This window comes from Ovis canadensis, chromosome X, assembly GCF_042477335.2.
Source record: "Ovis canadensis isolate MfBH-ARS-UI-01 breed Bighorn chromosome X, ARS-UI_OviCan_v2, whole genome shotgun sequence".
NCBI classification, from domain to species: Eukaryota; Metazoa; Chordata; class Mammalia; order Artiodactyla; family Bovidae; genus Ovis; species Ovis canadensis.
In genome coordinates, this window is record NC_091727.1 from 58,214,548 (window position 1) to 58,228,696 (window position 14,149).

Sequence of the window (14,149 nt, forward strand, 5' to 3'; positions counted from 1 at the left end):
TTCTTCAGGCAAGAATACTGGAGTGGGTAGCCATTCACTTCTCCAGGGGATCTTTCTGACCCAGGGATTGAATCTGGGTCTCCCACATTACAGGCAGATTCTTTATCATCTAAACCACCAAGGAAGCCCAGCAGTACATATACTAAAATTGGAATGATACAGAGAAAATTAGCATGGCCCCTGAGCAAGGATGACACACAAATTCATGAAGTGTTCCATATTTTATGGAATCTTAAAAAAAAAGGATACAAATGAACTTATTTACAAAACAGAAGTAGAGTCATGGATGTAGAAAACAAACTTATGGTTACCAGATGGTAAGAGGGGAGGAGAGATAAATTGAGAGATTGGGATTGACATATATATACTACTACATATAAAATAGATAACTAATAAGGACTTACTGTATAGCACACAGAACTCTACTCACTACTCTGTAATGGCCTATATGGGAAAACAATCTTAAAAAAAAAGAGTGGATATATGTATATGTATAACTGATTCACCTTGCTGTATACCTGGAACTAACATTGTAAATCAATTATACTCCAATAAAAATTTTTTAAAAAAGAAGAGTATGTCTAGAATACAGGCGATCCCATAAGGCACACTATCATGCCCTGTAATCGCTTCCCCAGTGGCTCGGGGTAAAGAATCTGTCTGCAATGCAGGAGACACAGGAGACACGGGTTCAATCCCTGGGTCAGGAAGATCCCCCAGAGGAGGAAATGGCTATCCACTCCAGTATTCTTGTCTGAAAATTCTATGGACATAGTAGTATGGGGGACTACAATCCATGGGGTTGCAAAGAGTCAGACACAACTGAAGTGACTGAGCATGCCATGTGACTGAAGTCAATGTAAAACTACAATGATATAATTCAGGCCGGGACCCTTCAAGAATAAAGTTTTGGGTCACACCACTGGGCTTCCTTGGTGGCTCAGCTGGTAAAGAATCTGCCTACAATGCAGGAGACCTGGGTTTGATCCCTGGGTTGGGAAGATCCCCTGGAGAAAGGAAAGGCTACCCACTTTAGTATTCTGGCCTGGAGAATTCCATGGACTGTATAGTCCATGGGGTGGCCAAGAGACAGACACGATTGAGCAACGTTTACTTTCATGTTTCTTTGTATTTATGGGCTTCCCTGATAGCTCAGTTGGTAAAGAATCCGCCTTCAATGCAGGAGATCATGGTTTGATTCCTGGGTGGGAAAGATCCCCTGGAGAAGGGACAGGTTACCCACTCCAGGATTCTTGGGCTTCCCTTGTGGCTCAGCTGGTAAAGAATCTGCCTGCAATGTGGGAGACTTGGGTTCAATCCCTTGGTTGGGAAGATCCCTGGAGAAAGGAAGGGCTACCCACTCCAATATTCTTGCCTAGAGAATTCCATGTACAGAGGAGCCCAGTGGGCTACAGCCCATGGGGTCACAGTCACATAGAGTCAGACACGACTGAGTGACTAACACTTTCCACTTTCACTAGGAAAAAAATCACAACTAGCTGAGTTGCCTGCTGAGGGCAAAGGGAACAAGGAATGGGTAATGGAAAAAGAAATTCTGCCTCAGGACTGTGACATAGAAATCTGCCTAGCTTGCCCTGTGAATTTCAGATTCAAAAGTTCAACATCAACTCACCTAAATTTTGAGCCTGCTGGCCTGCCCTTCAGACTTGCCAGTCCCCACAACTGGGTGAACTGGTTCCTTAAAATAAATCTCTCTCCCCTACTTTGTCTTTATGTACACACGTGCATGCACAAGAGTGTGTATACTCTCTATATGTATATAGCTATATCCTATTGGTTCTGTTTCTCTGGAGAACCACAATACAGAGTTCGATATTAAGAGTGACTCTAGAGTAGTGGTCCCCAACCCTTTTGGCACCAGGGACTGGTTTTGTGGAAGACAATTTTTCCATGGATGGGGGTGGGGGGATAGTTTCATGATGATTCAAGCACACTAGGATTTGTGCTCTTGTGAGAATCTAATCTGACAGGAGGTGGTGCTCAGGTGGTAATGCCAGCAATGAGGAGCGGCTGTAAATACAGATAAAGCTTCACTTGTTCGCTGCCTCTCACCTCTTTCTCTGTGGCCCAGTTCCTAACAGCAGGCCATGAACCAGTACTGGTCCATGGCCCAGGGGTTGGGGACTCTGCTCTAGTGGAATGGAATCTCAAGTATGAGTTTTCTGAATTGGTTATGGGATTTCTAGAATTGATTCTTTATTCTGATTAAATTCAAAAGCACTAATGACTCTATTTCCAGTAGTAAGGAGAGCGGTGTTACATGACAAAAGAGATATGCAAAATATCAACACTGGATACTCCTAATTGAATGCTTGTAAGAGGTGAGGTTCTGGATGACCTTGTATTTGATACTTGGAAATTTTGTCAAACTTACTAGTAAGATTGTCTGGTTGCTCTTAATCGCACTGGACAAAGTGGGGAGAGAAGAGGATGAGCTCAGGGGTTTGATTTTCTAGATCAAGCATAACATGAATGACTTGAAAATTTCTCAGTCTGTCCTGAAAATATCTGTTAGCTTCTGGAACTGCAGAGCCGAGCTTACTGAAAACCAAACCCAGAGTCTCAAACTGTGAGTGGCTAAATTACAACACAAATTGAATTCCCAACCTTACAGGCTGTCTGCTGTTAAAGGAAGGCATTGATAAAGAAGGAACAGGATCCTGAAAAGTGGAATGGGAACATATGAGGACACTGCACCTCTAAATTTGGATGAGTCTTTGCCAGTAGAAGCAGCCCTTCCACCTTCAACTGAGAAGTTAAACCCCCATCTGCCTGAGAAGCCTGCAATGGCCTCCCCTGAGGGACTTGCCTTGTAAAACACTGCTGATTCCCGTCAGGACCTACGCCACCACCTGTCTTTACTTCTAGACCTATAACTAGACTTAAGTTCACCAAGCCCCAACTCAAGGAGATCAAACCAGTCAATCCTAAAAAAAAAAAAAAAGAAAAAAAAACAAACAAACAAAAAAAAAACAATCCTGAATATTCACTGGAAGGACTGATGCTGAAGCTCAAGCTCCTATACTTAGGCCACCTGATGCAAAGAGCTGACTCACTGGAAAAGACTCTGATGCTGGGAAATATTGAGGGAGGAGGAGAAGGAGGCAATGGAGGACGAGATGGTTGGATGGCATCACCAACTCAATGGACATGAGTATTTGAGCAGACTCCAGGAGACAGTGAAGGACAGGGATCCCTGGCATGCTGCAGTCCATGGGGTTGCAAAGAGTTGGACATGACTTAGTAACTAAACAACAACAAAGGCCCAAAGGGTAAGGTACAAAGTACGACCCATGAGGAGATGTGAGATACTCCAAAATGACTGCATGATTTGTCCAATTTATAAGGACAGAAATCTGGGCGATATGTGTGGGATAATGGAAGGAACAAAGTTGGATCAGACTGAAATTTTTAATATGTGTACACTAAGCAGATTCTGAATTTCGTCTTGCCACTTGAGGGGTTAGGAAGGGTATAGACAGTATATTTGGCTGGTTGGCTGGAACAGGAACCAGATCACAGCCCACATAAATGCAGCTGGAATTCCAGGACTGCTTTGGTGTACTACAGAGAAAGGCATCTGAAGGCTTAGGGAGATTGGAATGTTAAGAGTAGATTTATCATGAAATATCTGCTCACTCACACCAGGATGGTCCAGAGACACACACCAGTCATGACAACTGTGACAAATAAATTTGCGAGGGGGCCCCCGATAATCTATGATTGTTCTTCACTGTAGGTCAGAAATTTCAGTGGGAACTGCTGCCACTGAACTGGAAAACCTAAATTTAGTGGGAGTAATTGGAACCTGGGGTGAGGTGAAGTGAAATGAAGTGAAGTGAAAGTTGCTCAGTCATGTCCGACTCTTTGTGACCCCATGGACTATACAATCCATGGAATTCTCCAGGCCAGAATACTATAGTGGGTAGCCGTTCCCTTCTCCAGGGGATCTTCCCAACCCAGAGATTGAATACAGGTCTCTCCCATTATAAGTAGACTGTTTACCAGCTGAAAGGAAGGAAGTTCAAACCTGGTGTGGCAGTGGCCAAATGGAGGGAGGCACTGTATTGCCAAATACAAGGTGGATGTGGTTAGCACAGGGTCAGAGTAGTAATCAGAACAGTCCAATTCACAAATAAGCGTAGAAATTTCTATAATACTGCTTTAATTCATTCTACAACTCATTAGATTTCAAACATCTTTCAAAACAAACCTTTACCTTGTGTGTGTGTATACTAGGTCACTTCAGTCATGTCCAACCCTTTGCGACCTCATGGACTGTAGCCCACCAGGCTCTTGTCCATGGGATTCTCTAGGCAAGAATACTGGAGTGGGTTGCCATGCCCTCCTCCAGGGGATCTTCCCGACACAGGGATCAAATTCCTGGGTCTCTTACATCTCCTGCACTAGAAGGCGGGTTCTTTACCACTAGCACCACCTGGGAAGCCCATATCTTTATCTTGGTGTTTCATTATTTAAGAGATAACCTTCTTTGAAGCCAGCAGATTTAGGACAGTCTAAGAAAAACAGGACAGAAACAGTGTATGAAAATTTAGCAAAAGACAGTTTTCAGATATTTAAGAAACTATGCTATACACCCATATATTTATGTGTTATATGTCTATACCTCTCTATCCTTCTAACACTATATGAGAATGGGGGGATAGCATTAAATGTAACACCTGTTTCAGAGTGGTTCACCTGCTCACAGACATGCATGTAAACAAATTAAGAGCAAAAAAATAAAAGAATATTGACCCATTTTTTGATTGGGTTGTTTATTTTTCTGGAATTGAGCTGCATAAGTTGCTTGTATATTTTTGAGATTAGTTGTTTGTCAGTTGCTTCATTTGCTATTATTTTCTCCCATTCTGAAGGCTGTCTTTTCATCTTGCTTATATTTTCCTTTGTTGTGCAGAAGCTTTTAATTTTAATTAGATCCCATTTGTTTATTTTTGCTTTTATTTCCAGAATTCTGGGGGGTGGATCATAGAGGATCCTGCTGTGATTTATGTCGGAGAGTGTTTTGCCTATGTTCTCCTCTAGGAGTTTTATAGTTTCTGGTCTTACATTTAGATCTTTAATCCATTTTGAGTTTATTTTTGTGTGTGGTGTTAGAAAGTGATCTAGTTTCATTCTTTTCTCCAAAGAAGACATACGAATGGCTAACAAACACATGAAAAGATGCTCAACATCACTCATTATTAGAGAAATGCAAATCAAAACCACAATGAGGTACCACTTCACACCAGTCAGAATGTCTGCAATCCAAATAAATGTTGGAGAGGGTGTGGAGAAAAGGGAACCCTTCTACACTGTTGGTGGGAAAGCAAACTAGTACAGCCACTATGGAGAACAGTGTGGGGATTCCTTAAAAAATCGCAAATAGAACTGCCATATGACCCAGCAATCCCACTGCTGGGCATACACACCAAGGAAACCAGAATTGAAAGAGACACATGTACCCCAATGTTCATCGCAGCACTGTTTATAATAGCCAGGACATGGAAACAACCTAGATGTCCATCAGCAGATGAATGGATAAGAAAGCTGTGGTACATATACACAATGGAGTATTACTCAGCCGTTAGAAAGAATACATTTGAATCAGTTCTGATGAGATGGATGAAACTGGAGCCAATTATACAGAGTGAAGTAAGCCAGAAAGAAAAACACCAATACAGTATACTAACACATATATATGGAATTTAGAAAGATGGCAATGATGACCCTGTATGCAAGACAGCAAAAAAGACACAGATGTGTATAGTGGACTTTTGGACTCAGAGGGAGAGGGAGAGGGTGGGGTGATTTGGGAGAATGGCATTGAAACATGTATACTATCATGTAAGAATCGAATCGCCAGTCTATGTCTGATGCAGGATACAGCATGCTTGGGGTTGGTGCACGGGGATGATCCAGAGAGATGTTATTGGGAGGGAGGTGGGAGGGGGGTTCATGGTTGGGAACGCATGTACACCCATGGTGGATTCATGTCAATGTATGGCAAAACCAATACAGTATTGTAAAGTAAAATAAAGTAAAAATAAAAATAAAAAAAAAAAGAATATTGAGTATTTACTATGTACCAGACATTGCCCTGGGCACTTTAGACGAATCAATCCATTTAATCTTCAAACCCGCTCTCCTCTTATTCCCCTTAGCTGACAAGGAAACGGCCTTGGAGAGGTAAAATTCCAAAGTCACACAGCTAGGAAGTGGCTTAGTTATTCATACAACAAGTGGCCAGGAAGAGATTTAAACTTCTTTCTCTTATGCTATCCTACTGCCAAATAGGAAAAAAAAAAAAAAAGCATAGATGTCTTTAATATATATTACATAGGGATGAACCAAACCTTCTGTGCTGTCAGAAAGAATCAGTCTGATTCACAGAGACCTGTGAGTTTGGCTAGTTGATCATGACTTCCATAAGAAACAAATAGGTGGGCAATTTACTAAAGTCTTACTTGATCTGTACAAGGAAAAGAGTTCTGGGTCAAGCAAAAAGAAGTCTAACTTGAAACATCCAAACACAGAATCCCAGCTCCTCAATCAACTCTCAGACTTGAGTCAGTTTATACACTGAGAATGAACACTTCTGAATGAAGGGGAGGTTGGGTCCCTGGAGGAATGAACCCATGACACTGCCAAAAATTTACACCACTAATATTTCTCCCAACTTTTTCTAAAAGGACCTACAGCCCTTTACCAGGGTACCTCTGCATTGGGGAAAAAGCAATGAGGCTTTCCAGATAATACCAGACAGGACACTGGCTCTGATCTGACACTAATCCCAAAAGATCCAAAACATTACTGTGGCTCACCAGACAGAGTTGGGGCTTATAAAAGTGAAGTGATCAATGGAGTTTTAGCTCAGGTCCATCACACACAGTGAGCTCAGTGGATCCCTAAACCCATCTCGTGGTTATTTCTCTGGTATAGGAATGCATAATTAGAATACTCAGCAACTGGCAGTCTCCTCATATTGGTCTCCTGACCTATGGAGTGAGGCCTCTTATGGTGGAAAATGCCAAGTAGAAGCCATTAGAACTGTCTCCATCTAGGAAAACAGTAAACCAAAAGCAGTATTGCTTTCCTGAGGGATTGCTGATGTTAGTGTTACCATCAAGGACTTGATGGAGAAGGCAATGGCACCCCACTCCAGTACTCTTGCCTGGAGAATCCCAGGGATGGGGGAGCCTGGTGGGCTGCTGTCTATGGGGTCGCACAGAGGTGGACACAACTGAAGCGACTTAGCAGCAGCAGCAGCAGCAGCAGCAGCAAGGACTTGAAAAGATGCAAGGATGGTGATTCCACTACATTCAACATGCCTATTTGGCCTGTGCAGAAGACAGATGGATCTTGGAGAAGGACAGTGGATTATCATGAACTTAACCAGGTAGTGTCTCCAACAGCAGCTGCTATACCAGATACAGTTTTGTTGCTTGAGCAAACGAACACATCCTTTGATACTCGGCATGTATATATTTATCTGGCAAATGCCTTTCTTAAAAACAGTACTGTTAGTAAAGACAAGCAAAACCAGTTTTCTTTCCATTGGCAAGGCCAGCTATATACCTGCACTGTCCTGCCTCAGAGGTAAGCTCAACTCTCCAGTTCCATGTCATAATTTAACCTGTAGGTATCTTGGACAATTTTCCCTTCCACAAGACATCACATCACATGTTTGTGTGCTCAGTCACTTCAGTCATGTCCAACTCTTTGAGACCCCATGGACTATAGCCTGCCAAGTTCCTCTGTCCATGGGATTCTCCAGGTAAGAATACTGGAGTGGGTTGCTGTGACCTCCTCCAGGGGGTCTTCCCAACCCAGGGATTGAAACCATGTCCCTTATATCTCTTGCACTAGCAGGCAGGTTCTTCACCACCAGTGCCACCTAGGAACCCCACACTGGTCCATTACATGGATATTATGCTTATTAGACCTACTGGATAAGAGTGAGAAACTACTCTAGGCTTATGGATAAGGCATCTGTGTGTCAGGAGACAGGAAATGAATCTGAAAATAAATTTAGGGGCCTTCTATCTCAGTGAGATTTCTAGGGGTGCAGTGGTGGGGGGCTTGTTGAGATACTCCTTCTAACCTCTTGAAGAATAAGTTTTGCATCTGGCTCTTCCATAAGCAAAAAGAGGGCCAATACCTAGGGCCTGTTTGGACATCAAAGGCAACACAGTCCTTATCTGGATGAGCTACTCTCGTCTATTTACCAGGTGATTCAAAAAGTTGCCATTTTGAGTGGAGATCAGAATAGGAGAAGGCCCTGTGTGACACGTCCAGACCGCCATATAAGCCACCCTGCCACTTGGGTCATATGACCCATCAGATCCATTGGTGCTTGAAGTGTCAGCGACACAGGGATGGAGCCTTTGGCAGTTCCCCTGAGATGAATCACAGCACAGGTCCTAGGATTTTAGAGCTAATCTCTGCCATCCTCTGCTCTCCTTCTGAGAAACAACTTTTGGTTTGCTACAAAGTCTCAATTTACTCACAGAATTAAAGCATTTTAGATAGTAGAGGAAAATAAAACTTACCAAGGATATCCTCAGTAATGGTGAGTGAACACAGAAGAAGCCAGCCAGCACTGACATAAAATGTGGAAAACGGTAGACCTGCCTTGCAGTGCTGCTTGTAAGGGGCCCAAGTTCTTCTGACGAAGGATCAGCCTGTGGATGGCGTGAGGCCAGCAGCCACCCTTGCAGCACTGAGACTGGGTCTTCCCAGAGTTGAATTGCTTGAGAATGTGCCCAAAGTGGGCAGTGAACTCCATGCAATCTAAATATTGTTGTTGTTTAGTTGCTAAATCATGTCTGACTCTTTGCGCCCATGGACTGTAGCCCACCAGGCTCCTTTATCCATGGGATTTCCCAGGCAAGAACACTGGAGTGGGTTTGCCATTTCTTACTCTAGGGGATCTTTCCCACCCAGGGATCAAATCTGTATCTCCTGCTTGACAGGCAGATTCTTTATAACTGAGCCACCAGGGCTTGGTGTAAGGCTAAATAAAAGGAAGTGAAAGTGTTAGTCGCTTAGCTGGGTCTGGCTCTTTGAGACCCCATGGACCTGACAGGTTCCTCTGTCCACGGAATTCTCCAGGCAAGAATCCTGGAGCTGGTAGCCATTCCCTCCTCCAGGGGAATCTTCCCAACCCAGGGATCGAATGCCAGTTTCCTGCATTGCAGGCAGGTTCTTTACCATCTGAGCCACCAGGGAAGACCCAAAGCTAAATACTGGAACAAAACTGATAGTCAACAAGTACCATAAGGGAGAGCTGAAGAGAGAGTTCAAGAGAGACGTCACTGTTAAGAGATGTGACCTCAGATCCTATGTGGTGACCTTACACCCTCAGCCCTAGGTGGTGGCCTTGCCCTCTTAGCCCTGGAATCAATTAGGTGGCTCACCTTCTGGAAGCAAAGAGGTGACAGCTTGTCACCCTGAATCTTCCTAGTCTGTGCTCTCTGGGCCTGTGGTGGCAGTGAGAGCTCTGCTGGCTTCTGAACCATTTGGAGGGTCATTCATTGCTTTTCTTAGAAGATATTCACTGCCAAATAGCTTTACTAGCCTGTTTCCTGGCTGGAGAATCCCAGAAATCCAGCCTTCCTTCCTTCCTTTTTTTCTGCCTCTGCCCTGTTCATCCCAAGCTGGCAGTGTTTCTGCTGAGATGGCTGATTGGATCTACAAGTCACATGCCTAATCCTTTTAGCAACTGGTTCTCCAGCCATACACTTGGTGCCCTTTCCAGAGTACATCTCATATTTTGCAATATGGATAGGCTGAAAATTTTCAAAATCTTCATGTTCTAGTTCTTTTTTACTAACAATTCCTCCTTCAAATTCTCTCTTTCCTCTAGCATTTTACTATAAGCATTAACGGCAAATCAAGTCTCGCTTTTAACACTTGGCTTAGAAGTTTCCTCAGTTAAATATCCCAGTTCATCACTTACAAGCTCTTTCCACCCAAAAGAACAAAATTCAGTCAAATCCTTTGCCACTTTATAAGATTTACCTTTTACCAATTTCCAACAACATATGCCTATCTTCCATCTGGCAGTGTGTGTGTGTTCACTCGTATTCAAATCTTTGTGACCCCATGGACTGCACCATCTGAGATCTCACCAAAACCACCTTTAACATTCCTACTTCTACCACAAGTTTCTTTGAGGCAATCTAGACTTTTTCTATCAAGCACCTACAAATCTTTTCAGCCTCTACTTGCTGCCCAATTCAAAGCCACTTCCATGGGTTTTTTTTTTTAGGTGTTTCTCATAATATCACTCCACTTCCCAGTACAGAAAGTTGCAGTTTCCTAGGGCTGTTATAACAAAGAACCACAAACTGGGTGGCTCAGAACAACAGGAATTTCTTGTCTTGTGGTTCTGGGGGCTGGAAGTCCAAAATCAAGGCGTCAGCCAAGTCATGCTCTTTGAAGGTGCTAGGGAGGGATGTGTTCCATGCCCCTCTCCTGGTTTCTGGTGGCCTCAGGCACCTCTTGTCCTATAGAAGCATCCCTCCAATCACATGGTCATCTTTTCCTTGTGTGCCTCCACATGGCCTCTCTTGAGTGTTTGTGTTTGTCTGTGTCTACACTTCTCTTTTTCATAAGAATGCCAGTCATATTGGTTTACTGCTGCTACTGCTAAGTCACTTCAGTCGTGTCTGACTCTGTGTGACCCCATGGACGGCAGCCCACCAGGCTCCTGGGGCCCAACTAATGACCTTGTTTTAGCTTGATTACTTCTGGGAAGATCATATTTCTAAATGAGGTCACAATCAGAGACAGTGCAGTTTAAGACATTAACATATATTCTTGGACAGACAAAACTTTACCCATACAGGTTCCTTGCAGATTCACATTCTGGCTGGGCTTACCCAGTGAGAGGAGGTGGCTGTAGTTTTCCAACATCACATCCTGGTACAGGCGCCTCTGAGCAGAGTCCAGATGCTGCCACTCCTCCCTGCTGAAGTCCACAGTCACATCCTCAAAGGACACTGACACCTGTAAATAAACATGAAGGACACTGACACCTCTAAACACAATCCCATTCAGGGTGACCAGGTCACCATGGGAGGATAGGGAAAAGATAGAAAAATGCTTTTAGGATTTTTACCATAAAACCCCATAGGCTATGCCTTTTAAATACTTACTTATACATAATGTATAGAATAAAAATATCTACTTATAAATTTCTGCCATCCATTGTATATGAGTCTTTCATTTTAAAAAATTAATTTTCATTAGTTTTCTATAGTAGTATATAACTACTTATATGTAGTAGTGTGTATAGCTGATTAACTTTGCTGTACAGCAGAAACTAACTGCAAAAAAAAATACTCCAATAAAAATAAATAAATAAAGTAAATAAAGTGATCGAAAGGGGAAAAAATTGATAATTTTTTCCAGGATTTGAAGTTTATCTTATTTAGTTGCTCATGTTAATGGGAAGTTAGTGTTTATTGCTTTTTGAAGGAGGCATGTATGTTTGTGTTGGGTCTTTGTTCCTGTGTGTGAGCTTTCTCTAGTTGTGGCAAAGTAGGGGCTACTCTCTAGTTGTGGTGCAAGAGCTTTTCATTGCAGTGGTTTCTCTTGCTGCAGAGCACAGGCTATAGAGTGCACAGGCTTCAGTGGTTGGGGTTCACAGGCTCAGAAGTTGTGTCTCACAGGCTCTAGAGCAAGGGTTCAGTAATTGTGGTACACAGGGTCAGTTGAACATGCTCCCCTGCCTTGACTAGCAAAATATTAACCACTGGACCACCAGGGAAGTCCAGCATGTACACTTTTTTCTCACTTTACATAGCTCCCTGTACTACTGCTTTCATTTAGTCTTTAAAAATACAGGCATTTTCTCTTGATGCCGTTTTGTTTGATTACTTTTAATTCCACAGTTGTCAGAAAACACTCTCTGTATGATTTCAACATATGGTCTATCTAGAAGAATGTTTCAGGTGTCCCTAGAAAACAATGTATATTCAGCTACTGATAGGTTCAGTGTTCTCTAATATTTAAATCAACTTGATTGAGTGTTGTTGAAATTTTATATCACTTTACACATTTGTCTTCTACTTCTTCAACCAATTATTTGTTAACTTTTTGTTAAAAACTGAAACAGAGATGTTAAAAGTTTATATAGCTATGCAAAGGAACTAGAATACACAAAGCAAGGATTAGCATGGAAGATTTATACTATGTAATATTAAGACTTACTATAAAGCTACAATAATTCAGACAGAATGGTATTGATGTAAGTACAGACACATGTATCAATGAAACAGAACAGAAGGTCCAGAAACAGATTTGCACACATATGGACAACTATTTTTTGACCAAGGTGCCAAAGTGCTTCAATGCGGGAAAGGAAAGTCTTTTTAAAAACAGTGCTGGAATAAATAAATATAATAAGTTTTGGAGGAAAATACAAACTTATGATTCACACCTCACACCATATACAAAAATTAACTTGAGTGTTATCACCACATTCACAAGCACACACACACAGAGTAACTCTGTGTGGTGATGGATGTGTTAACTAACTTGATTGTGGTATAAAAGCAGACATACAGATCAATGGGACAGAAGAGAAAGTCCAGAAATAAACCCACACATTTACGGTCAATTAATTTATAAGAAAGATGCCAAGAATATAAAATGGGGGAAAGGACAGTGTCTTCAATAAATGGTTTGGGAAAATTGGACAGCCACATGCAACAAAATGAAACTGGAACACTCTCTTACACCCCCACAAAAGTTAATTCAAAATGGATTAAAGATTTAACCATAAGACCAGAGACCATACAACTTCTAGATGAAAACACAGGTGGTAAGCTCCTTGATGTAAGTCTTGGAGATGAATTTTTGAATTTGACACCAAAAGCAAGTGCAAAAAACACAAAAACAGAAACAAACCGTGGGAATATGCCAAACTAAAAAGTTTATGCAGAGCAAATGAAACCTTCCACAAAATGACAAGACAGCTCACTGACTGGGAAAAATATTTGCAAAGCCTATGTCTGATAAGGGGTTAATATCCAGACTATGTGGGGCTTCCTTGGTGACTCAGATAGTAAAGAATCTGCCTGCAATGCAGGAGACCCAGGTTTGATAGCTAGGTTGGGAAAATCTCCTAAAGAAGGAAATGGCTACCCATTCCAGTATTCTTGCCTGGAGAACTCCATGGACAGAGAAGACTGGTAGACTACAGTCAATGGGGTTGCAAAGAGTGGGACATGACTGAGTGACTAACACAACAACAACAACATCCAAAATATGTAAAGAAATCATACAACTCAACAGCAAAAAAAAAAAAAAAAAAAAAAAACTGATTAAAAAGCAGTAGAGGATCCAAATAGACATTTCTGTAAAGAAGACACACAAATGGCCAACAGATACATGTAAAGATGCTCAACATCACTAATTATCAGGAAATGCAAATCAAAACCACAGTGAGCTATCACCTCACACCTGTTAGAATGGCTATCATGAAGACAATAAATAACAAGTGTTAATGAGAACATAGAAGAAAACAGAACTCATGCACTGTCAGCAGAAATGTAAAATTGGGCTTACTGGGTGGTTCAGTGGTAAACAATCTGCCTGCAATGTGGGAGATCTGAGTTTGATCCCTGGGTCGGGAAGATCCCTTGGAGGAGGAAATGGCAACGCACTCCAGTATTCTTGCCTGGAGAATCCTCATGGACAAAGGAGCGCGGCAGACTACAGTACAGTTCACGGGGTTGCAAAGAGTTAGACACTACTGAGCAACTTTCACTTTCATTATGCAAAACAATACAGAACTTCCTCAAAGATTAAAAACAGAACCACCATATGATCCAGCACTTCTACTTCTGGGTATCTACCTAAGAAATGAATACATTCACTTTAAAAGATATATGCACTCTCCTGTTCATTGCAGTATTATTTTTTTAAAAGATTGGGTTTTATTTATTTTAGTTATATTGGGTCTTAGATGCAGCGTGTGGATCTTTGGTGCATCATTCAGGATCTTCCTCAAGGCATTTGGGCTCAGTAGTTGTGGTGCATGGGCTCTCTAGTTATGGCAAATGGGCTTAGTTGCTCTGCAGCATGTGGGATATTAGTTTCCCAACCAGGGATCAAA

The 14,149-nt window shown here is 42.1% G+C and overlaps 1 protein-coding gene and 1 non-coding gene across 3 annotated transcripts in view; one reads left to right on the forward strand and one right to left on the reverse strand.

The window, feature by feature from the left end:
- The window catches only part of ZNF81 (zinc finger protein 81), a 123,702-nt gene that overhangs the window by 17,417 nt on the left and 92,136 nt on the right, over positions 1–14,149 (reverse strand). For both annotated transcript variants that reach the window (XM_070291709.1, XM_070291710.1), the window contains exon 3: positions 10,908–11,034. In XM_070291709.1, coding sequence (XP_070147810.1) covers positions 10,908–11,034 — 127 coding nt within the window. The remainder of the gene's footprint in view (positions 1–10,907; positions 11,035–14,149) is intronic.
- LOC138931312 (U6 spliceosomal RNA) lies at positions 122–225 on the forward strand. Its single transcript, XR_011446554.1, has one exon. It is a non-coding gene; the product is annotated as a U6 spliceosomal RNA (small nuclear RNA).